Genomic DNA, 23,792 nt, shown 5'->3' on the forward strand with positions numbered 1-23,792 from the left:
GTTTTACTAAAAATCCGAAGCGGATCCAGAAGGCAAGTGAAATTAAAAATATGATTTTGGGGCCTGCACTTTGCTGCAGTAATGTGTCATAAGGTTTGGAAGGAAAGTCCAATAGGGAACAGACCCCAAAGCTTGTCCCCAGCGGATGGAAAGAAAGCCCAATTAAGATGCATTGAAATCACTTTGAATTGAAGTGGTACAGGCCATACACACTCCCCCAGAGGCCGACTTTAAGGGCGGAGAGGAGACCGTTCAAATGCTCAACAGCAGAGGACAAACCTGCGTAAACCGTGTGACTGCTGTGGGGGTTTGGGACGTTATTCTGGCAGCCTTCTGTTCTCTAGGGAAAACATGTAGAGGGTGCCAAAAACTGTCTCTTTCCTCTAAAGTGTGCAAATCACGTAAACTGTCTCTTTCCTCTAAAGCTGAGCCTCTCTGCGCCATGGCCAAGATCATGCAAGGTGGGGGCAGTGCAGAAGAGTTCTGCATATGTGCAGGCTGTTGCACAGGTGTGGGCAAGGAGAGAAAGCGAAGGTGTCGAGCTCTGATGCAGTCTGTGGCCATTGACACCAGAGCATCAGTGAACGTGACTCTAGACCGTCGCCTGATGTGAAAATAGACAGTCATAGATCTGCACTGTCAACAGAAGGAAGGCATGTTCTGTACACATGTTCAAGATGAACAGGTATGCGTCTGAGCACAAATCCAGGTGAAGACCGGATCTGAAGAAGCGTTTCCCAGCTGTGGCTGGGCAGAGGCACTGGGCCGCGTGCATTTCCTTATCTTCTGTACAGAGATCAAGTGCCTGACGTCTGCAGCGAGTTGTTTGGAGGAATAGCCGTTTTGCTACATAGACTACAACACAACCACTAGCTCCGCATCATAAGTGCTTACCCTTTCATCTAGGCCAGGAAGTAGAGACAGAGCTGGCCAGGCTTGAATAGGAAGGAATCATTGAAAGGGAACATGGACCAACACAATGGGTACCTTCTATTGTAGTAGCTAACAAAGCGAAACAACCCCAAGCAGGGAGCATGTGTTGACAAGCGCCTAACACAGCAATAAAAAGGGAGCGTCAGCCTTTTCTGGCAACTGATGATATTGTGGTGGACCAGAAAGGCGAACCCGCTCACCTTATTTGTTTATTTTCTCTATTTCATTGTTTATAGCATGGATTTAGTTCGAGAGCAGCGGAGCGCTGTACATAGGCTGAGTAGTGCGGGCTCGCTTTGCTCCTCTTACCAGATCCCTACCTAAGTAATAAATCACTGACAACTTATGTGTATGGAAAAGTTGTAGGCCGTAGGCATTTTATTTTCTTACAGAAAATACAACACAACAAAGATCAATACACTGCCATATGCTTTTGGGCACCTTGTGTCCAGTCCCGAAGTTGCCCAAGGCTCCTCCTGAGTCCTTGTTATCCCTGGGCCTTCGTTCCTGGGCACATGCCGCCTATGATATGCCTTGGACCGTGTACCAAAAGAGTACTCAGCGTTCTTACTTCTGCTTGCTCCTTCTTTCTTGGACCGTGTACCGAGAGAGTACTCAGCGTTCTTACTTCTGCTTGCTCCTTCTTTCTTGGACCGTGTACCGAGAGAGTACTCGGCGTATCTGATCCTGCCTGTACCCTTCTTCTTCCGTTATTCTTGTAGGGTGGGTTGGGTGGCAAACGGTTTTCCTTCCCCTTATCCAGGCACTAAGAGCCTACCCGAGAGAGGTGAGCTCTTACCTGGTTTGTGCCGCCTCTCCTTTTCCTGGCTTACTTATACACCCCCGGCCTTTTATTCCTTCTTGGGGGTGGCCGGGTTACCCCCCTGGCCCCTTACTGTTATATTTCGCACCTTCCCAGATGCTGTTTCCTGCCCTTTCCTGGGCTTTTGTTTCTTGTGGCGCCATTCGGACGCCCCTCCCTACGCTTTCACGCCGTTTTCCCCCACCCCGCGCCTGAACTCCCAGACCCTCTATCGTCCCGCATTTCATGCGGCCCAGGGCATGGGGCAGAGTGTGGGTAGCCGGCATTTTGGGGTGGCAACCTTTAACAATAGCACAGTACTGTGAGGTAGTTTGAGGTAGGCAGTGGAGATCCAGGACTGGAGGATGGCTAGGTAATCACGCAGACGAATGATGCCCTGCGCGCTATTTACTCTCATGTGCAACTGAGTATCATCTGTGTGTTGGTGGATGACGATAGTGGGATTTTTAAGGCGAGTGCCCAGAGGCTCCATGTAAAGGGTAAAAAGGGTTGCTGAGAGGATGGAGCCTTGGGGGACTCTGCAGGAGACCTGCAGTGGTTTAAAAATGCAACAAGTTCATCTGGAGTGCCTGGTGTCTGCCCAAGAGGTGAGAGGTAAACCAATTCAGGACAGTGCTAGAGAATCCCATCCTGTCAGCAACGAGGGAGAGAAGGATGTGGCGGTCGACGGTGTCAGATGCAGCCGAGACATTAAGCAGGACGAGGAGGCATGAGTCGCCCTTATCCTTGATGTTGAGGGTCTCATCCACCGCCTGGATGGCGGCTGTCTCGATGCTATGACTGATTGTCATTTAGGAGGTGTCGTGGCCATTTGACTGCATGTGGTGAAGGCCGTTTTTGTCAAATTTTTTGGGGCCTTTTTTAGGGAGCAGGTAAGGGACATGTTTGGGGGGTTTCTATGGTGGCGAGCAGGTGGGGAAGACATAGGGAGTCACGGGAGGAAAGTATGGGGGCGAGTACCTATTAAAAAATCCCATGATGCAGAAAAAACAGCCAGGCGTCACGGTGGGCAAGGTGCGTTTGTTGGTTGCTCCGAAGGTGGGCAAGGTCTCACTGCACCTTCCCTGCACCTTCTGCACCTTCTCGGCCTGTTTCTGATGAAACGTCTCCGTTTTGGCATATCTTCTGCCACACAGGTGTTCCAACAGACCATCAAAGGTGTGAGGAGGGACTGCCAGGGTCGTGAATGTGACTCACACTGTTTTGATCGTCAAAGAAAGTAGAGGTGCGTTTCTTCATCCTCGGAACGAATTCTTTTGAGGTGCTTTTCAGCACACAGTCCACGCTGCTACCTTAGGTCCTGGCTCCTAGTGGTGCCAGAAACAGCCTTGGCTCCTTTTCTGTAACGTTCGCTGTTGGTTTGGTTCTCTTTCTGTAAACTCGGGGAGCTTTGCAGCTCCCGGGGGTGCCTGTGCTTCCGCGTCCTATTAATAATTGGCTGTGGGATCCGGGGCGGGATTTCCCGCCGCCCGCCCGCACTCCACTCCGCGCTTTGCCCGCAGCCCCGTCCCCTGTCAGCAGGTCCTAGGGTGCAGGCAGGCAGGCTGAGCAGGCGCAGACCGGCTGTGCCCAGGACTAGCTCTGCACCTGCAGCACCGGCCCCAGAGGACAGCTCCTGCAGCAGGTAACGCGAGCCCTGCATGTCCTGCGGCCGCCCCCCTCTGCCCGCGGGCCTCCCCCCCACTCACCACTCTCCTTCTGCTGCTTGATTGCAGTGCCTCGCCTCCTGGAGCCTCTCCGCCTCCGCCGCCTCCTCCTCGGAAGGGAAAAAAGCTGTGGCTTTCGGATTTTTGCTGCAAGAAGCATCTTTTCTGCAAGTTCCCGCAACTTCGCAGCACTCACCGAGGGCTACCATGGAGAGCAAAGGTAGGCGGCTTGGGGGCCCTGCCCCGGGGTGGGGGCACTGCAGTGCTGCTGCCCATGGGCTGGGCTCGATGGGGAGGCACCGACACTGCGCTGCGGCACTGGAGAAGGGGCTGCAGGGCGCCGCGCCTCGCCGCTCCAGAGCGGCCCCGGCTGCCGGGGTATCGGTGGGTTCACCTCAGTAGGCTGGCAGGGCTGGGGTGCTGGCAGTCGCAGGACAGGCGTGCAGAGTCTGCTACAGCTGAGGCCGCTGTAGCAATGGCAGGCCGCCTCTGAGGATGAGACTGAAGTCTGAAAGGCCGGTAGGGCTGGGGTAGGACCAGGGCAGGACCATAGCCCGGGTAAGGCGTGGCAACATGAACTGGGGCCGGCTCTGCTCCAGGACAACCGGCCCTCGCAAGGGACATCCCCCCTTCCCCCTTTGCCCTGTCTACCCTTCTGCCATTAGTCGGTGCGTGGCCAGCACAGCAGGGCCGGGAATTTGGGAGGGGGCTGCTGCGGGCACATGGCCCTTTGCTGCTGAGAGGTGCATGCAAAACGTGCAGTGAGAGGGGCCACCCAGTTTACAAAAAATACCGGCTGCATCTTGTGGTGTTGTCAGAAATAGCGCTTAGACTTGGACTCGCGTGCATGCAAGCACTGTGATGTGCAGAGCCTAGGGCGTGCTTGCAATATTGATGTCCGCGGGTGCATGGCGGCCAGGCAGCGTGCCCCTAGGCGCAGGCGTTCCGTTCTCGGGCCTCACCTGGAGGCCTCCTTAGGCCTGCCGATATCCCCGCCCCGGGTATAATTCCAGTCCACCGCGGCCAGTGGCAGACAGATGCGGACTGGGTGCCCAGCAGGGGTGCCCAGCAGGGCTTCACCGCCACCCGCCTCTCACCCGCCCACAGCCACATCACTTCGCTGTGTATTCGCTTGTCCTGCCAGATACGCAGTTATTCCCGGGAATATATCGCCTGCACGTGACATGAACACCGGAGCATTGATGCGGTCCTACTGAACATCCGGCACTCAGACTTTCATTCTCCGGTCCTGTCATGTGAGACCTAACTGCATACATGTACATGCGTGTCGCGCACGGTGGCACAGTTCATATCCAGGGACACCTTTCTCTGGATGTAACTGTTTGCAACATGCTCCCTTGATAGCGCCTGGATGCTTGCGGGCTTGTGTGCGCTCTACACATGAAAAACATAAATCCATATTTGAGTCGAAGGGTCCTGTAGCCCCCTTACACAGGTCTACTGATTTATGACGCGGGGTGGGGGTCAAGGGGAGTGTACCGTATTCTACGATATTGCTTATTTATGTTATATCATTGATGTGTTGGCATTATATTTCGAAGTTTGACAAACTGTTTTTTATCTACCCTTTGACCAAGAATGCATGCCATATGTTTTATGTAGCGACTTGGGGTCTCTGACGTTAACCCACAGCGCTATCTTACTGCTACTTTATAAAACCACGCCTGCCGACTTCATGACTGTTCTGTTTCTCTCACAACTTCTAAGTTCGACAGTGTGTTTTGAAATTGAAACTGTGATTTTCTGCTATTGCTAGGCAACGCGACACTGTTCGAGGCTCACACTTTGTGACACCCCACTTCTGCTTCAGAGCCGAGTGGGGATGCCGGGGCGGTCTCCCCTCTGCTGCCCTTCTCTGGTATTTAGCTGTGAGTGATGGGTGTGGGGGGGGGGGGGGGCTGGACCTTATATTTAAGAGCGAATGGCCACGACTCCTGGATGAAATAGAGCAGAGTGTGACCTTGTGTGAAGCACCGCTTCTTGGTGACATTAGTCAGTGTAATACATTCACTGATGACATCATCACGTGTAAGATGTCACCTTCACAATAGAGAGATCTCTCAGAGTGTTTTGGATATTGCAACATGTCCCCCTTTCATGCAATGCACCATAAAGGTCAAAGGAACTGAGGCGCAAGGAGGTGACGTGACTTGCACCAGATCACACAGTGAGGCCTAGTGGGGGAGCTGGAATTCAATTGCAGATGTTTGGTTCCAGGGGCAAGGAATATGCAGTAGACTACATCTTAGACAGACCCGCACACATGCAGGCAAGCACGGGGACGCGCAATAGGCATGCCACAAGAAACACACAGAAGAAAGCGCTTTAATGGCTGAATGCGCGAGTGACCCAGGGGTCCCCGCCCAAACAGGTAATCCCACCCAGTGCGTCTGCTCTCATGTGTGCATGCCGTGCACAATAAAGTCGCGACACGTGTCTCACTGCAAAGGTGAAACACATGGCAGGGTTATGCGACTTCCTTCCGGCAAAAGGCTCACCTGGCGCTGCTCCTGCGAAACATGATCCGGTGGCCTCGTGCCAGCTGGAGACCTCAGAGGACATTCAGAGAGGGCTTTGCTGTTATCCAATCAGGGCGAGGACCTACTGCAGAGCAACACACCTGTCAGGCAACCCACGCTATGCACGGACATTTCACCCATCAAGCCCCCGCGTGGCGCTGCTCTGCTCCCGCACATCACACGAGGTAGCAAGAGTGAGGCCATGACTGCACAGCGAACACACCCAGCATGACCAAGGCCCTGCCAGGCTGAGGGGAGTTCTAAGGCAGCCAAGATGGCGGCCGGTTCCCCCTATTCCAATGTCACCGTCCCCTGGTGACGAGGAACGCCTTCCCCAGATTCCCGAAGCCTCACCTGCAGGCCAACCTCCCTGGCCTCGGAAATAGCACCTGCTGGCAGAGGCCTAGGTAATAGGCACAGTATTGCACCCAGAGAAAAATCTAGGAATGTGCTGCCCTGGTCCCCCACGTTGCTTCTCCACTGCGACCCCTCTCCAAAATCATTGCAACGCAAAGACTGTTTTATCGACTTCCGGTTAACATGAATAAATAGACAACAGTATTGTAAACAGACATGCCTTTTCTAGCTCCTGTTTGTTCGTTGTCTTAACGAGGCGCTCGCTCTTGGGTGATGCTCTGTTGCTGCTGTGTGATCTACTTTTCCAAAATGTTTCCTTTCAATTGAAAGTGTGGGTTGCATGTTAACATATCCTGGCAAAACCTTTCAAAGGATGGTAAATTGGACATGCGATTGTAACATTAGCCAAATCAAGGGTACGCGGGCCCGTGATCTCAAAACCTACAGCAGCAACTAAGAAAACATGTTTACTACATAGACACCACAGCTGGTGGTATGTAATGCTTGTTTTCTACCTTTGCACATACATGTTTACACACACACACACACACATACACACACACACCACACACACACAAACACACACACACACACATACACACACCACACACACACACACAGATACACACACACACATACACACACACATACACACACACACACACACACACACACCACACACCCACAAAACAAAGGAAACAGTCCACTTAAGAACATTCCCCCCAGCCTTCAAACCTTCAATTGTTCCAAGTGCAGCTAAAAACATAATGGGTAAAAATATTGCTTTTTTAACCCTACTTATTGCAACCTTTTATTTTTGCCTCCCGGCAAGCGGCATGGTTTGGCGACGTGACTCCGCGTTACCCAAGCACGTGTCCTCCAGCCCTGGATATTCATGTAACAGATCCAGGGATTCTGGGAGGTTTGTTTTAGTTTTTTCTTTCAAGTGATTACATCAAAGCAATGATTTTAAAGGAAAATAAAGCCCAGTGGAGTTCAGATGACTTGGGTCACTCATTTGATCACCCTAAAATATCCCACAAACAGAATATGAGCCTAGTCACCTGCCACAAGACCAACAATGGCATTTCCTCCCCACCCGCCCCCACCCATAAAATGCTTACCTTTGGCCATTTACATCGCAGCTTCGGACTTACACCTCCGCCCTACAACCAGGGAGCAGGCAGTGGCCCCTTAGATCAGGCCTAAAAAAAACCTGACTTTACTCCACCCGAAGCCCCCACGCCTCCCCTCTGGCACGCCCGTGCTATGCAGCACGTCTCACAGGGTCCAAGGTTATGAGTGGGTTAGGGTGCTAAGTTTCCCAAACATGCTAATGTTTCGGTGGTGGGAGCCTTCTTAAAATTCAGTGAGCAGGGTGTGAGGCCATTGACTGCATCATGGCAGGGGGTGGGGGGCCAGGGTTGGGCAGGATGCTGTTCCCTGCCCCTGTTGTAGTGGTGTAGGTCTGCTGCCTGTTAATGAAAGGCGTACTTCTCTGCCACCTAGGAGATTTTGCAAGCCAAGCCTACCATGTCCCTCCTTTCCACCGTGCCCTGGGCCGTTGCCCGGTTTGCCTGTCCCTAGACACGGCCCCACCAGCACATACTCTTCCATATGCCTAACTTCTCTATGCTCATCTTTTAAAGCCTGACTACCCCAGGCGTGTTAAGGAATCTCGCATGTGGCACCAGAGACTGTCACTGTACTGTACTTCTTCTGCAAGGACCACAGTGCTCGTCTCAGCACTCGTCACCAATATCGCAGAACTCAAGGCGCTGGACTGCATGGCAGGTATCTCCCTCTCTGCTGGGCATCAGTGCTGTTGCTTCTGCCGCGGCAGCACCTTTTCCTGTACTCTTGCCAGATCCTCAAAAGTGAAGAAACTGTGGAATCCAGAGTCTAGTGCCCGAGGGGCATGAGAAGGCCCGCTTCAATGGGGATCCAATGGATCTCTGAACCAGTGGGTTCTCTCAGGTTAATGGTTTCATGTGGATAAGCTAACGGTGTGTGGCTCCCATTGGCCAAGCTTCCTATCAGCCTCTTCTGCATGCCATGGAGTAGATGTTCTAAAGTCCAGCAAATGGAGAGTCTGGTGCCAAGGCGAGCTGAGGGCAAGCAGATCTTACTCATGTGTCCAACCACTTTGAGCACAAACTAACCCCAATGAAGGAACCAGAGCTGGCCTTCCCCATCTCTCCAGTGGCTGTAACATATTGACAGATGGCGATGTCCTGTGGCCTCATCGAGAAGTAGTGTCACACAGAACCTGCCCCAAAGCACTGCACTGGGTATCACCCACATTGACCTTTTACAATTGACCTTCTGCACAATTGACCTAATTATAGTGGTCCTAATTGACCTTCTGCACAATTGACCATTATATTATTTTAGTTATTTTATATATGTATTGGGTTGGTTTTGGATTATAAATAATAGAAGGGGATTGGGTGGGGGATTGTAGGGGGTTTTGGATTGGGTGGGGGGGTTTGCGGGGGGTTTCCCGCATATATGTCCTAATTGACCTTCTTAATTAGGTCAATTCTCCCGAGGTCAATTGTGAAAAGGTCAATTAGTATACAACCCTGCACTGACTCCCATTGGAGATGACCAAACTCAGGGCTTTCTGGTGCAAGCGCGCGGAGGACCTGCATAAGCTATTCCCCAATAGATAAAAACCAGGAATCTAGACTTGGCCACCACTAAAACAACAGACTACCAGAGATTCACGCGCTAGAGCTTTGACTCATGTCCCCCTCGGTGCATGGCCCGAGACTATGGAACGCTTGGCTTCCATGCATGGGAGACGGACCAAACCACCAGCCTCTCAGAAGACTCCTGAAAAGTAATGTGCCTTGGGTATCAGGCCCGGAAGATAGCCTGTCATGAGATGCGGCTTACAGGGCAGACTCCGTGCCTCAGGCCTAACCCTTCCAGCCATGTTTGTACCCGGTCGGATGTATGGGACTACAGACTGTTCCACATGGTCTGGGACTTGCTTCATCTCCCCGGAGGGACCATCAGCACCCGCGCGATGCTAGGGTCTGAAAACTAGCAGGGCACCGTCTACTACCACCTCCAAAAGGCCTCAGTAACCCTATATACACATGCATTCTCAAGAGACCCCGAGAAGTAGACGGACGGCCTTGGGATTGGGGCTATACAAACACCCGCAATGAATGAATTCCTAAATAATGGGGTATTTAGCAAGGGCAAGGGGAAATGAGTGCAACACTTGGTCTGCGCTCCCTATACACACACACCTTTCTGATTCTAGCACGTAGGCTGCTCGGAGACTCTGTTGCATTTGCTAATCCGTGCGTCATTGCAACACTTGTGAATTCTCACAAGCGGGAACCTCACTTCATAAATCTTTGCCAAACTACCCACGTCTGGAAGATTCCTGAAAAAGCAGCCATGGGTTGGGCAATGCTGTCTACCACTCATTGGGGCTCATAATGAGTTCCAGGTATCTACCGGGGAAGTACTGTGCCATCTCCGTCGTCCGATATGCTTGTGTTACTGGGATATTACAGACGCCGGAGACGCCAGTAACTGTCGGGTTGCCCGAATCCCCGGCACCGTTAGTAACAGTGCAGGTGATTCTGGCATTCATCTGGCGGTAGGCCCCTGAACTCCCGGCAGGCCAGGCCTGCTCGTAGATAACAGCCTTTACCGGCAGACTTGTAGTTTGCCGGTCCGGAACAGTGCCGGTATACATTATTACTGGCACCTTAATACCACACCAGCAAACTTTGAATGCGCCTCATTGTCTGTCTAGCTTTATTCTACAGTTTTTAAAGGAAGAACATTGGGAAATAAATAAGAGCCAACAAAAAATCAATTGGCGCGAGCAAATTGAGAGCGGTGGAAACTGCAGCTTGAAGGACCGAGTAAATTGCACAAACAGATGGCGGTGGGGGGCAGCATTTCTCATAAAAGAGTAAATGAAAGGCATGCATAAAACTGCATGGATTTGTGAAAATGTGCATTAGGCTAGCATGATCGTTCCATGATGGCCAAAGGGCACTGGATCCCTGCGCAGTCGGCCGAGACTGTCAGGCGGGTTCCATAGGAATCCATTGTAAACGCCATTTGCCAGGCCTGGCAGCCTTCAAGCAATGTCCAGTACAAAGTGCAACAAGAGGGCACACATGCTCATCTGCCTGCTTGCACGCCTTCTTTTTACACTTATAGTGCAAATGACGCAAGTTGCACGGAGGGGACCTGCATGCATATAAGTGCAAAACTAAGAGAGCCCATCTGTGCAATTTGAGGTTTTGCTGCAATTTTCATATTCGATCCACAAGAGAGGCATAAGTGCTCAAAGAAAGCTTCAAAGTAAAAAAAAAGTATGATGGCAAGTTTACGTGAAAGCGATTTCACGCTTTGGAGAAAGTAAACCACCTTTTAAGATACAACTCTCATCCATTCCCTCGATTATTCTTCTTTTGTTGGGTGGGGGGGAGGGTGGGCGGATCGCACATGGCCTTTGAATCTTTCGATAAATCACGTGCTGTTCAGTGTTTCCGCATTTTGCTCATTTGGAAACGCTTTGTGCGTTGGGCCTCAGTTGTGCATCTTCTCCTGTCAGCGTGCTTTCACTTTACTCCAGACGCTGGCTGCCTCTCAGTGCAGGCACTTAACAGCAAGTCCGCTCCATTCCGATCCAGGCCGGGTATTACCAAGGACCCGGGTGCAGCCTGGTCATCGTGTGCTCTTCTCAGTGAGCCTGGGCCGATATTACGGATACTTCTGGCACCGGGGGGAGGGACTGGGGCACACTTTGGCCAGGTGGGAAAAAAGAAGAACATTGAAAAAAGCAATGGCAATGTATGCTCCTTGTGCTAATTGCACTTGCCATGATGCAAAGTGTCTGTAATACCGTCATCAAAGGGAGCCGTGCCTTTACCGACAGCTTAGTCTGTGCGTGAATAATAAATGTGTTTCATCAAGAGGTGAACCTAGGCATTAATGAGAGTGAGTGTGAGCTTCATCAGGAGCCTCGCGGCGAGCCTGGGCACTAATGAAAGTGAGTGTGAGCTTCATCAGGAGCTGAGCGAGCCTGGGCATTAATGAGAGTGAGTGTGAGCTTCATCAGGAGCTGAGCGAGCCTGGGCATTAATGAAAGTGAGTGTGAACTTCATCAGGAGCTGAGCAATTCTGGGCATTAATGAAAGTGAGTGTGAGCTTCATCAGGAGCTGAGCGAGCCTGGGCATTAATGAAAGTGAGTGTGAGCTTCATCAGGAGCTGAGCGAGCCTGGGCATTAATGAAAGTGAGTGCGAGTTTTATCAGGAGCCGAGCGGAGAGCCTGGGCACTAATGAAAGTGAGTGTGAGCTTCATCAGGAGCTGAGCGAGCCTGGGCATTAATGAAAGTGAGTGTGAGCTTCATCAGGAGCTGAGCGAGCCTGGGCATTAATGAGAGTGAGTGTGAGCTTCATCAGGAGCCTCGCGGCGAGCCTGGGCACTAATGAAAGTGAGTGTGAGCTTCATCAGGAGCCTCGCGGCGAGCCTGGGCACTAATGAAAGTGAGTGTGAGCTTCATCAGGAGCTGAGCGTGCCTGGGCATTAATGAAAGTGAGTGTGAGCTTCATCAGGAGCTGAGCGAGCCTGGGCATTAATGAGAGTGAGTGTAAGCTTCATCAGGAGCCTCGCGGCGAGCCTGGGCACTAATGAAAGTGAGTGTGAGCTTCATCAGGAGCTGAGTGAGCCTGGGCATTAATGAAAGTTAGTGTGAACTTCATCAGGAGCTGAGCAAGTCTGGGCATTAATGAAAGTGAGTGTGAGCTTCATCAGGAGCTGAGCGAGCCTGGGCATTAATGAAAGTGAGTGTGAACTTCATCAGGAGCTGAGCGAGCCTGGGCATTAATGAAAGTGAGTGCGAGCTTTATCAGGAGCCGATCGGAGAGCCTGGGCACTAATGAAAGTGAATGTGAGCTTCATCAGGAGCTGAGCGAGCCTGGGCATTAATGAAAGTGAGTGCGAGTTTTATCAGGAGCCGAGCGGAGAGCCTGGGCACTAATGAAAGTGAGTGTGAGCTTCTTCAGGAGCTGAGCGAGCCTGGGCATTAATGAAAGTGAGTGTGAGCTTCATCAGGAGCTGAGCGAGCCTGGGCATTAATGAGAGTGAGTGTGAGCTTCATCAGGAGCCTCGCGGCGAGCCTGGTCACTAATGAAAGTGAGTGTGAGCTTCATCAGGAGCCTCGCGGCGAGCCTGGGCACTAATGAAAGTGAGCTTCATCAGGAGCTGAGCGAGCCTGGGCATTAATGAAAGTGAGTGTGAGCTTCATCAGGAGCTGAGCGAGCCTGGGCATTAATGAGAGTGAGTGTGAGCTTCATCAGGAGCCTCGCAGCGAGCCTGGGCACTAATGAAAGTGAGTGTGAGCTTCATCAGGAGCTGAGTGAGCCTGGTCATTAATGAAAGTGAGTGTGAACTTCATCAGGAGCTGAGCAAGTCTGGGCATTAATGAAAGTGAGTGTGAGCTTCATCAGGAGCTGAGCAAGTCTGGGCATTAATGAAAGTGAGTGTGAACTTCATCAGGAGCTGAGCGAGCCTGGGCATTAATGAAAGCGAGTGCAAGCTTTATCAGGAGCCGAGCGGAGAGCCTGGGCAATAATGAAAGTGAATGTGAGCTTCATCAGGAGCTGAGCGAGCCTGGGCATTAATGAAAGTGAGTGCGAGCTTTATCAGGAGCCGAGCGGAGAGCCTGGGCACTAATGAAAGTGAGTGTGAGCTTCATCAGGAGCTGAGCGAGCCTGGGCATTAATGAAAGTGAGTGCGAGCTTTATCAGGAGCCGAGCGGCGAGCCTGGGCACTAATGAAAGTGAGTGTGAGCTTCACCAGGAGCTGAGCAAGCCTGGACATTAATAAAAGTGAGTGTGAGCTTCACCAGGAGCTGAGCAAGCCTGTGCATTAATGAGAGTGAGTGTGAGCTTTATCAGGAGCCGAGCGGCGAGTCTGGGCATTAATGAAAGTGAGTGTGAGCTTCATCAGGAGCTGAGCGAGCCTGGACATTAATGAGAGTGAGTGTGAGCTTCACCAGGAGCTGAGCAAGCCTGGGCATTAATGAAAGTGAGTGCGAGCTTCATCAGGAGCTGAGCAAGCCTGGGCATTAATGAAAGTGAGTGCGAGCTTTATCAGGAGCCGAGCGACGAGCCTGGGCACTAATGAAAGTGAGTGTGAGCTTCATCAGGAGCTGAGCGAGCCTGGGCATTAATGAAAGTGAGTGCGAGCTTCATCAGGAGCTGAGAAAGCCTGGGCATTAATGAAAGTGAGTGTGAAATTATCAGGAGCCTCGCGGCGAGCCTGGGCACTAATGAAAGTGAGTGTGAGCTTCATCAGGAGCTGAGCGAGCCTGGGCATTAATGGAAGTGAGTGCGAGCTTTATCAGGAGCCGAGCGGCGCGCCTGGGCACTAATGAAAGTGAGTGTGAGCTTCATCAGGAGCTGAGCAAGCCTGGACATTAATGAAAGTGAGTGTGAGCTTATTCAGGAGCTGAGCGAGCCTGGGCATTAATGAGAGTGAGTGTGAGCTTCATCAGGAGCTGAGCAAGCCTGGACATTAATGAAAGTGAGTGCGAGCTTCATCAGGAGCTGAGCAAGCCTGGTCATTAATGAAAGTGAGTGTGAGCTTTATCAGGAGCCTCGCGGCGAGCCTGGACACTAATGAAAGTGAGTGTGAGCTTCATCAGGAGCTGAGCGAGCCTGGGCATTAATGGAAGTGAGTGCGAGCTTTATCAGGAGCCGAGCGGCGAGCCTGGGCACTAATGAAAGTGAGTGTGAGCTTCATCAGGAGCTGAGCAAGTCTGGGCATTAATGAAAGTGAGTGTGAGCTTCATCAGGAGCCGAGCGAGCCAGGCCATACATGTAAGTGATTGCAAACTTGATCCAGAGATGAGTGTGCCTGGGCACTAATGAAAGTGAGTGCGAGCTTCATCAGGATCTGAGCAAGCCTGGGCATTAATGAAAGTGAGTGCGAGCTTTATCAGGAGCCTCGCGGCGAGCCTGGGCACTAATGAAAGTGAGTGTGAGCTTCATCAGGAGCTGAGCGAGCCTGGGCATTAATGGAAGTGAGTGCGAGCTTTATCAGGAGCCGAGCGGCGAGCCTGGGCACTAATGAAAGTGAGTGTGAGCTTCATCAGGAGCTGAGCGAGCCTGGGCATTAATGGAAGTGAGTGCGAGCTTTATCAGGAGCCGAGTGGCGAGCCTGGGCACTAATGAAAGTGAGTGTGAGCTTCATCAGGAGCAGAGCAAGTCTGGGCATTAATGAAAGTGAGTGTGAGCTTCATCAGGAGCTGAGCGAGCCAGGCCATACATGTAAGTGATTGCAAACTTGATCCAGAGATGAGTGTGCCTGGGCACTAATGAAAGTGAGTGCGAGCTTCATCAGGATCTGAGCAAGCCTGGGCATTAATGAAAGTGAGTGCGAGCTTTATCAGGAGCCTCGCGGCGAGCCTGGGCACTAATGAAAGTGAGTGTGAGCTTCATCAGGATCTGAGCGAGCCTGGGCATTAATGGAAGTGAGTGCGAGCTTTATCAGGAGCCGAGCGGCGAGCCTGGGCACTAATGAAAGTGAGTGTGAGCTTCATCAGGAGCTGAGCGAGCCTGGGCATTAATGGAAGTGAGTGCGAGCTTTATCAGGAGCCGAGTGGCGAGCCTGGGCACTAATGAAAGTGAGTGTGAGCTTCATCAGGAGCTGAGCGAGCCTGGGCATTAATGAAAGTGAGTGCGAGCTTCATCAGGAGCTGAGAAAGCCTGGGCATTAATGAAAGTGAGTGTGAGCTTTATCAGGAGCCTCGCGGCGAGCCTGGGCACTAATGAAAGTGAGTGTGAGCTTCATCAGGAGCTGAGCGAGCCTGGGCATTAATGGAAGTGAGTGCGAGCTTTATCAGGAGCCGAGCGGCGCGCCTGGGCACTAATGAAAGTGAGTGTGAGCTTCATCAGGAGCTGAGCAAGCCTGGACATTAATGAAAGTGAGTGTGAGCTTATTCAGGAGCTGAGCGAGCCTGGGCATTAATGAGAGTGAGTGTGAGCTTCATCAGGAGCTGAGCAAGCCTGGACATTAATGAAAGTGAGTGCGAGCTTCATCAGGAGCTGAGCAAGCCTGGTCATTAATGAAAGTGAGTGCGAGCTTTATCAGGAGCCTCGCGGCGAGCCTGGGCACTAATGAAAGTGAGTGTGAGCTTCATCAGGAGCTGAGCGAGCCTGGGCATTAATGGAAGTGAGTGCGAGCTTTATCAGGAGCCGAGCGGCGCGCCTGGGCACTAATGAAAGTGAGTGTGAGCTTCATCAGGAGCTGAGCAAGCCTGGGCACTAATGAAAGTGAGTGTGAGCTTCATCAGGAGCTGAGCGAGCCAGGCCATACATGTAAGTGATTGCAAACTTGATCCAGAGATGAGTGTGCCTGGGCACTAATGAAAGTGAGTGCGAGCTTCATCAGGATCTGAGCAAGCCGGGGCATTAATGAAAGTGAGTGCGAGCTTTATCAGGAGCCTCGCGGCGAGCCTGGGCACTAATGAAAGTGAGTGTGAGCTTCATCAGGAGCTGAGCGAGCCTGGGCATTAATGGAAGTGAGTGCGAGCTTTATCAGGAGCCGAGCGGCGAGCCTGGGCTCTAATGAAAGTGAGTGTGAGCTTCATCAGGAGCTGAGCGAGCCTGGGCATTAATGGAAGTGAGTGCGAGCTTTATCAGGAGCCGAGTGGCGAGCCTGGGCACTAATGAAAGTGAGTGTGAGCTTCATCAGGAGCAGAGCAAGTCTGGGCATTAATGAAAGTGAGTGTGAGCTTCATCAGGAGCTGAGCGAGCCTGGCCATACATGTAAGTGATTGCAAACTTGATCCGGAGATGAGTGTGCCTGGGCATTACTGAAAGTGAGTGTGGGCTTTATCAGGGGCTGAATGAGAATGGACATTAATAAAAGTGAGTGTGGGCTTTGTCAGGAGCTGAGTGAGCCTGGCCATTAATGTAAGTGAGTGTGAGCTTTATTCGGAACTGAGCGGTCCTGGGGATTACTGAACGTGATTTTGAGCTTGATCCGGAAGTGAGTCTGGGCATTAATGGAAGTGAGTGTGCACTTTATTAAGAGTTTGAGTGACCCTGGGCATTAATGTGAGTGTGAGCTTTATTCGGAGATGAGAGTCCCTGGGCATTAATGTGAGTGTGAGCTTTATTCGGAGATGAGAGTCCCTGGGCATTAATGTGAGTTTGAGCTTTATTCAGAGATGGGCCAGCCTGGGCATTAATGTGAGTGTGAGCTTTATTCAGAGATGGGCCAGCCTGGGCATTAATGTAATTGAGTGTGAGCTTTATTCGGAGCTGAGCGGCCCCAGGGATTAATGGAAGTGATTGTGAGCTTGATCTGGAAGTGAGTGAGTTTGGGCATTAATGAAAGCGATTCTGAGCTTGATCAAAAGTTGGGCGGGCTTGGGCATTAATGAAAGTGAGTGTGCACTTTGTCAGGAGCTGAGCGAGCCTGGGCATTAATGTGAGTGTGAGCTTTATTCGGAGATGAGAGTCCTTGGGCATTAATGTGAGTGTGAGCTTTATTCAGAGATGGGCCAGCCTGGGCATTAATGTAATTGAGTGTGAGCATTATTCGGACCTGAGCGGCCCCAGGGATTAATGAAAGTGATTGTGAGCTTGATCTGGAAGTGAGTGAGTTTGGGCATTAATGAAAGCGATTCTGAGCTTGATCAAGAGTTGGGCGGGCTTGGGCATTAATGAAAGTGAGTGTGCACTTTGTCAGTAGCTGAGCGAGCCTGGGCATTAATGTGAGTGTGAGCTTTATTCGGAGATGAGAGTCCTTGGGCATTAATGGGAGTGTGAGCTTTATTCGGAGCTGAGCGAGCCTGGGCATTAATGGGAGTGTGAGCCCGTGCATTCTCTGGCCTGTGTCCCTGCTGCAGTCATAGCGTGCTCTCTTATTTAGAAGTTATTTGTACTGAGAACTGCAAACGGCCGGGCCATGGATCTCCCGGTGACGTCATGATCCTCGGCGCTCGTGCAATGTCATTCACTGGAACGCTTCCAGAGTTTGGCGGCGGTGAGGTGAGGTTGGAGGTTGGAAATTGAGTTCTATCCAGTGACGCAACTAAGGTCATAGGGTCACCGTGACATGTCCTCTGATGTCATCCGGTATGCTAATGATTCATTTGCAATCCTCAGGCCTCCTGCCTCTCTCCTCTCAGAATGGGGGCAGGTGAGCGAGGACGAGTTGCCCTCTGCATGTGGATGGCTTGGCATTGTTGCTGCACAAGCAGGTCAGCTGACAGCCTCGTGCACACGGAGGGGGGCCTCCTCATTGAACCAATAGGAGTCACCTGCTAAGAGACCTTTGACCCTGTCTTCCTGCATTCCACATTGTTGAAATGAAAATAGAAACATTGTGTTGGGCGGCCCCCTGCATGCATGTGTTCGGTTGCGTATTTGGAAGAGTATGGCCTGCTTTTTACATAAGCGGTGCGTGCTTGCACCCGTGTGATGCGTGATCTGTCACACTGTTCCCTTTTTAAGTTACAGTGGGCCTGGAGTCAATGCCCCCTTCACTTACAAAGGACAATAGATGTTACACCATGCGCTGATGCATACGTGATGTATAGAAGCGCATGCGCAGAGCCAAAAGCACTGACTGCATGCGGGCGCTACAGAAGAGAGCCAAGCTAATGCGGGATATCACATCTAAAGGAGCTGTTGGTCCTACCCACCGTGGACACCCTCCTTTCAGCAGGGATCCCCCAATCCACTCAATGAGCTCTCTGGGGCCAAGCCTAGTGGCGACTTTGACAGTGGCTCCCGAGGCACCCAGTGTGTCTATTGCCCTTGACCTGCAGCTATGCCCAGTCGTTACTTTGGTGGGGGCAGGGCTGAAGACCTGCCACCGATGCCTCCAGGCCTCCAGAGGTTCCCAGTTGCCAATGGCCTGCAGCCACGCCTAATTACTACTTTAACTAAATTTAAGACTTTGACACCGCCCCTGGCAGCTCAGAATGTCTGCATAGGCCTGGTGAACATGGCCTGGTACCACTCTTTCCAGGGTGTGGCCTTAGGCCCAGTGCTCATAATCCCAGAGCCATCCAATGATGTCACTAGGCATGACCTGCTGTCACGTACAGTGGCAGCTTTGAGTAGCCCTTCATCCCTGCCCATGGACCGCAGATCCATCCGAAAAGCCCACTGACAATAGCCCGCATGAGCCAAGACCTTCATCCATTCATATAACCCTCCACAAAACTCTCAATGGGTCCAGAGGCCATGGCTTGTGGCATGTCCAGTACCTACTTTTATCATCCACTCCTCTAAGACATCCAATGGGCCCATTAAACATGGCACGTGGCTACTTAGACAGGTGCAGGACCTTTGCTGCGGCCCGGGAACTCTGACACCACACAATGGTTCTTCTGGGTTCCTTCTGGCAGGAAATGTTCTGATCCCTTCATCACACTCTTAACAAGAAAGGTTTACCAGCCTGATGCTGACAATAACTTAAGAAACAAACACTCCGAACACCCTGAAAATTCAGGCAATTCAGAGTTGTGATGAATTTACTGGCACATGCGTTATCATAGCTAGAATCTCGCCAGTATAGCAATAGATCCCAGCTAGAGTGGCTCCACTGCGTGTCGTTTTTCACTCTGTGATCTTTCTAGAACCGAGGACTGCAACATTTGGCTCGCTAGATGTTTTGGACTACACGCCCGCCAACCCTGGTCACCACAGTCAATGGGGGCGGATTATGGGAAACCAAATCCAAAACATCTGGAGAGCTGCAGGTTGCATGATATGATATGATAGGTTATTTATAACATGCTTAATACCCAGAGGTTTCTAAGTGCGGATCCAGGGATTGAATCTGTGGGGCTCTGTGTCGTCTTGCTTCCAAGGCGAGCATGTTGCCCCTGAGCAATCCCCCGAGTCTTGCATAGTGCATTGGTTGCTAGAGGGATTGACGGCAGATGTTCACAGATAGCTCCTGATTGCAAGGGCTACGGCCATGGTAATACTTGACTTTAAGAGCAGAGACATGTGCATGGGCATCGAATCAGTAGGCAATTATTGGGCCCAAGATATACAACAGAAAAGCAAATATAGCTTTTATTCTGTAATTCTTCTTCTAAAGAAAGGAAGAAGGCTTATTGAATACAGAGACAACAGATATTGGTTAATCTCTTGGGCTCACCAAGCAGAGACCATGCTCTCTGCTCCAAGGCCACTATGTGTAAGTGATGACACGTGCAATTAACTCATGCTTGAATGGTGTATTAGTTTGGCCAGGATGGCTTTAAAGGCTTTGGTCAAGGCACAAGGTCCTCTGTTGATTGGTCTCTAGGTGACTCATCCACCTTGCTTTCTTCCTGGGTTAGTGACCAGACATCGCTTACTGCTGATCTCCTCCCAGGGATACTCCCGAAGTGACTCTTCATGCTGGTCTCCTCCCTGGAGCTAGTCCACAGGTGACTGGTCTCCTCCTGGCATTAGTCCAAGGTGACACCTCCTGCTGATCTCCTCCCAGGTTGCTCCTCAAGTGACTCTTCCTGCTGGTCTCCTCTCCAGTGTTAGCCCACAGATGACTCTTCTTGCTGGTCTTCTCCCAGGGTTACTCCCCAGGTGACTCTTCCTGCTGGTCTCCTCCCTGGCGTTACTTCTCAGCTGACTTTTCCTGCTGGTCTCCTCCCTGGATTTAGTCGACAGGTGTGTCAAGATTTATTAGGCAGTCACTCTTAACTCAGGGAGTTCCTTTCCCCCAAAGCAAGGTGGCGCGCCCAAACCGCTTATACAGATTCAACTTTAGTGAGCCCTCCAACCTATCTCGCACCACCCCAGCAAATACCCTCTGTACAACCAATGAGCTAGGAAACAGGCCGGTGTATAGTCAGTATATATATTTATTTACGGTTTGACAAAGAACCATAAAACAACCAAAACATCATCCACCAACACCGTGGCACAACATAATATCAACATTTCAAATGACTTGCACCAATTGACTGACTTGTATTTCTAATGAACTTACAGATACTGAAACACACAGGTACAATTTAGAGACTTTACCTCAAATGACGCACAGAGGATTTCTTGCACATTCACAATTATAAAATTTGAAACAGCTCCCAGTGATTTCTTGGGGTTATCACAATGCTCTTCTCTCCCAGCAACCCCCACCCGCGGGCATTAGTTATATATGACCCCTTTATTTGAAGACAAGGTACAGAGAGTGGGAGTAAAGTAGCAACATTGTTTTGGCTGTTTATTAAAAAGGCAGGGTTTGAAAAAGAGATACAATGAAAAAAAATAATATTGGGCTTTTTATTTGAGAGGTAAAGTTTAGGAAAGGAACTCAATGGGAACATAGTTTTGGGATTTTTATTTGCATACATTGTGGGGCCTTGGGAAAAGCGTTTTGGGGTGCAATTAAATAAATGGGACATTTTGTGTTGCACGCTACATTCACTCCAATGACAGTGTTGTAGGGTTACTTATTTTTTGACATTATGGACACCCCCCTTCTGTACCGGAGACAGGGGTTTCAGAGAGGTAGAGTCATCCAAGTACTTTGTCTATACTGGCTCTAAGACACTGGGCATTAACTTTGTTAGTTTCAAACTCTAACAACACTCATCCTTTGAATTTCTATATGGGAATTAATTGATTTAACTTCAATTAAATGTTCTAAGGATCTACACAGCTTCTGTAATGCCCTGATTTAATGGACAGGATTAAGGCAGTCCTCAACACAATTCAATTTACATGGATAGGGTGATTTTCTAATTTGAGTCAGATTTAATAAAATGTGCCAAGGGTCTCCCCAGATCCACCCCTTACCCTCTATGAGAGATGGAGATTAAGGCTGGCAGATTCCCGCACACTTTTTCTAGAATTTTGATTCATCTACTTACATAGGAGGCCTTGGTTATGGGGCATCAAGGGAAACAGCAGGGCTCATCCGAGGACAGCACCGATCTGGTCAAAGGCTTTGGTCAAGGGTAATCCTCACCACCCAGACTTCCTCTGGCTCCTCAATTGGCAGGCCCAGCTAGCTTCTAGATTTTCAATTCTCTGTCTCCCATGCAATGTTTAAGGCCTTGGTAGCTCCCTGTCTCTCTGCTAGTTGTTCCTTGCAAGAATCTGGCAGTAGACTACATCCAACAATAGAGTGGGAAAGTCAAATTATAAATCAAAAGTCCAAAGAAATGTCTCAGAGTCAAAAAGTCAAAGAATGATCCCTCTCAGATTGAAAATTGATCTCTTATAGGGCTGGTGACACTCCATTATTATCACAATTCCCACGCTATGGATTGGCCAGCTCCCTCCCTCCCTTCTCCCAATTTGCACACTGCCTGTTGATTGGACAAGGAGTTGGGAGGTGTGGATGATGTAGACTGAAGTAGGAGCAAGATTCACCCAAAATGACAAGTGGATTTAACTTTTAGTGTTCCTAAAAATCTAACAACATGGCAGCTAACCTAATTTTTCAAATAACTGCAGGCCCATACATATATATATTTGAGTTCTATATTTTATTGTGAGACGGAAAATACTAATCATATCTCGGCACGCCCTTCCTTGGAGGAGCTACTTTTTTAAATCATTTACACCTGAGCCGAGATAGTCACAAATCTGCCCCTTCCTGATTCAAACCTTACTTCCATATCCTATCATCAGACCAACTTTCCATTCCCTCGGAATTATGAGAAGGCCGGAATCACAATTGTCTTCATAACTCAAATTGTATACATCACACAGGATTAATATTTACATGACACTGGCAGGCTTCTTATCCCCTTTAATATGAGGCCAGGATGAGCTCACTGGGACATACAATTTTCTTTTTATTTAGGAAAAAGGAATCCAATGTTAATCAATGGCAGTGCTTCCCATATGCCCCTCAGTATCGTACACCCCCACCTATTCCTATGTTTCATTTCTCCATCATCACCTGACTCAAACATCTGCTTGTCAGCGAGGTCTATTTCATACACAATGTTTGATCATCCATTAGTGGCTGTGATGTGATTTCTTAAGGTGGAGTCCGCACTGAAAAGGTAATTTTTGTTGGCCATTAATGCACGGTTAATGGGGAGACCTGACCTTAAAGGTCATTTCTGCTGGCTGGTTATCTACAACCCTTCCAATTTGGATCTAATTCTCTATTATTTCTTTGTATCTCTATCTGAACCAGGCCTGCTTTTCCTGGTGGGCCCAGCTCCAAGGTCTAAAGTTCATAGTTTCAATGGCACAGACCTTTCAGTTCAGTGGGGAAAACATCAGCTGCATCCATACTTCAGAAAATACAGCTTTAAATCGACAAGATGTGCTTACATGTAACATTTGAGCATTCTATCTTGGCATGTGGTTTAAATACAATCTTTCTTTACAGACGATTTGGACAGATATACGTTCTCTTTAGGTATTATTCACTATAGACCACAGTTTCATAGAAAATCCAACAAGTGGGCCTTTCCATTTGTATGCCAGTTTATTTCTGAAAAGTAAGTGTTTTTCTCCAAAATATGTCACTTGGCTTCACTTTTCAAATATAAGGCACAATTCCTCCTTGTTATTTTTTGCATGCCTATCATTTTAATGTATTTCTTTTCCCCTTGTGTACTGCTGCACTTTTTAATGTGTAAAAAGGCTCTTTTTCCCAGTTTACACAAAGCCAGCACCTGCAGCACCACCGTTATTTCCCATTCATTGGGCATGTCCATCAGGTTTAAGCTCTTCGGTAGATGCCCTTCACTTGCGCACCTGTCCTTTTTAGTGGAGTTGGCTAGACCCATTTCTTTCCAATTTTTTTTTGTGTTTATCAAATTTCTTTGATTTTACAAAATGCTGCAAAGTCTATACGAGAGGAAGCTCTTCGTTCTTTGATGCTGGATGCTTGTTGCTCTACGAATGTAAACATTTGACTTACAGGTGCTGTGTGTCAGTATGAGGTTGTTCACCTATTGGGTTTTCTAGATGGTTTTCTTCTTTAAGGCATTTTGCCAGAGCTGAGTCTATGATCTTTGCTGCTGCAACTGTCCACAAGGTTTTGTTTCCACTTATGAGTCGGTTCCACCAGACTGCTTCTCGTAAGTCAAATGGCTTTAATAACGGGAGTAAAAAGTCTTGCCATAGGTCAGTTGTTTTTGTGCAGTGTGTTAGAAGATGGCGTATTGTTTCAATTTGTGTGGGATCTTTGCACAGTTTGCAGGTGCTCGCGTTGGTCAGACCTCTCAATGCTCTGATTTCGTTTGTTGGTAAGAGGTTTAGTTGTGCCCTTAAGAACGATTGCCTTAGGGTTTTGTCAGGGAATCTTCTAACGATTAGTGGGTGGTCGTTCAGTTTTTTGGTGTGTTGCGGCAAATGGGCAAGGAGTTTATTGGATGCTGCTTTTTCTTGCGTAAGTATCGAATCTTGTAGATCCATTTTCTTTTTGATTTTGTTGGGAGTGAGGAAAAGCTCTTCTTTGGTGAAACCGAGTTCTTTCAGGGTATTTGCCTTTTTTGTCGCC

At 49.7% G+C, this 23,792-nt stretch overlaps 1 protein-coding gene across 1 annotated transcript in view; it reads left to right on the plus strand.

Moving 5' to 3' along the window:
* The first annotated feature begins 3,237 nt into the window (after positions 1-3,237).
* The window catches only part of FGF12 (fibroblast growth factor 12), a 1,478,828-nt gene continuing 1,458,273 nt past the window's right edge, over positions 3,238-23,792 (plus strand). Inside the window, exons 1-2 of the mRNA XM_069617438.1 lie at positions 3,238-3,380; positions 3,472-3,622. Coding sequence (XP_069473539.1) covers positions 3,610-3,622 — 13 coding nt within the window. The 5' untranslated portion in view covers positions 3,238-3,380; positions 3,472-3,609. The remainder of the gene's footprint in view (positions 3,381-3,471; positions 3,623-23,792) is intronic.

This window comes from Ambystoma mexicanum, chromosome 10 (assembly GCF_040938575.1).
Source record: "Ambystoma mexicanum isolate Mex_15411 chromosome 10, UKY_AmexF1_1, whole genome shotgun sequence".
Classification (NCBI taxonomy): Eukaryota; Metazoa; Chordata; class Amphibia; order Caudata; family Ambystomatidae; genus Ambystoma; species Ambystoma mexicanum.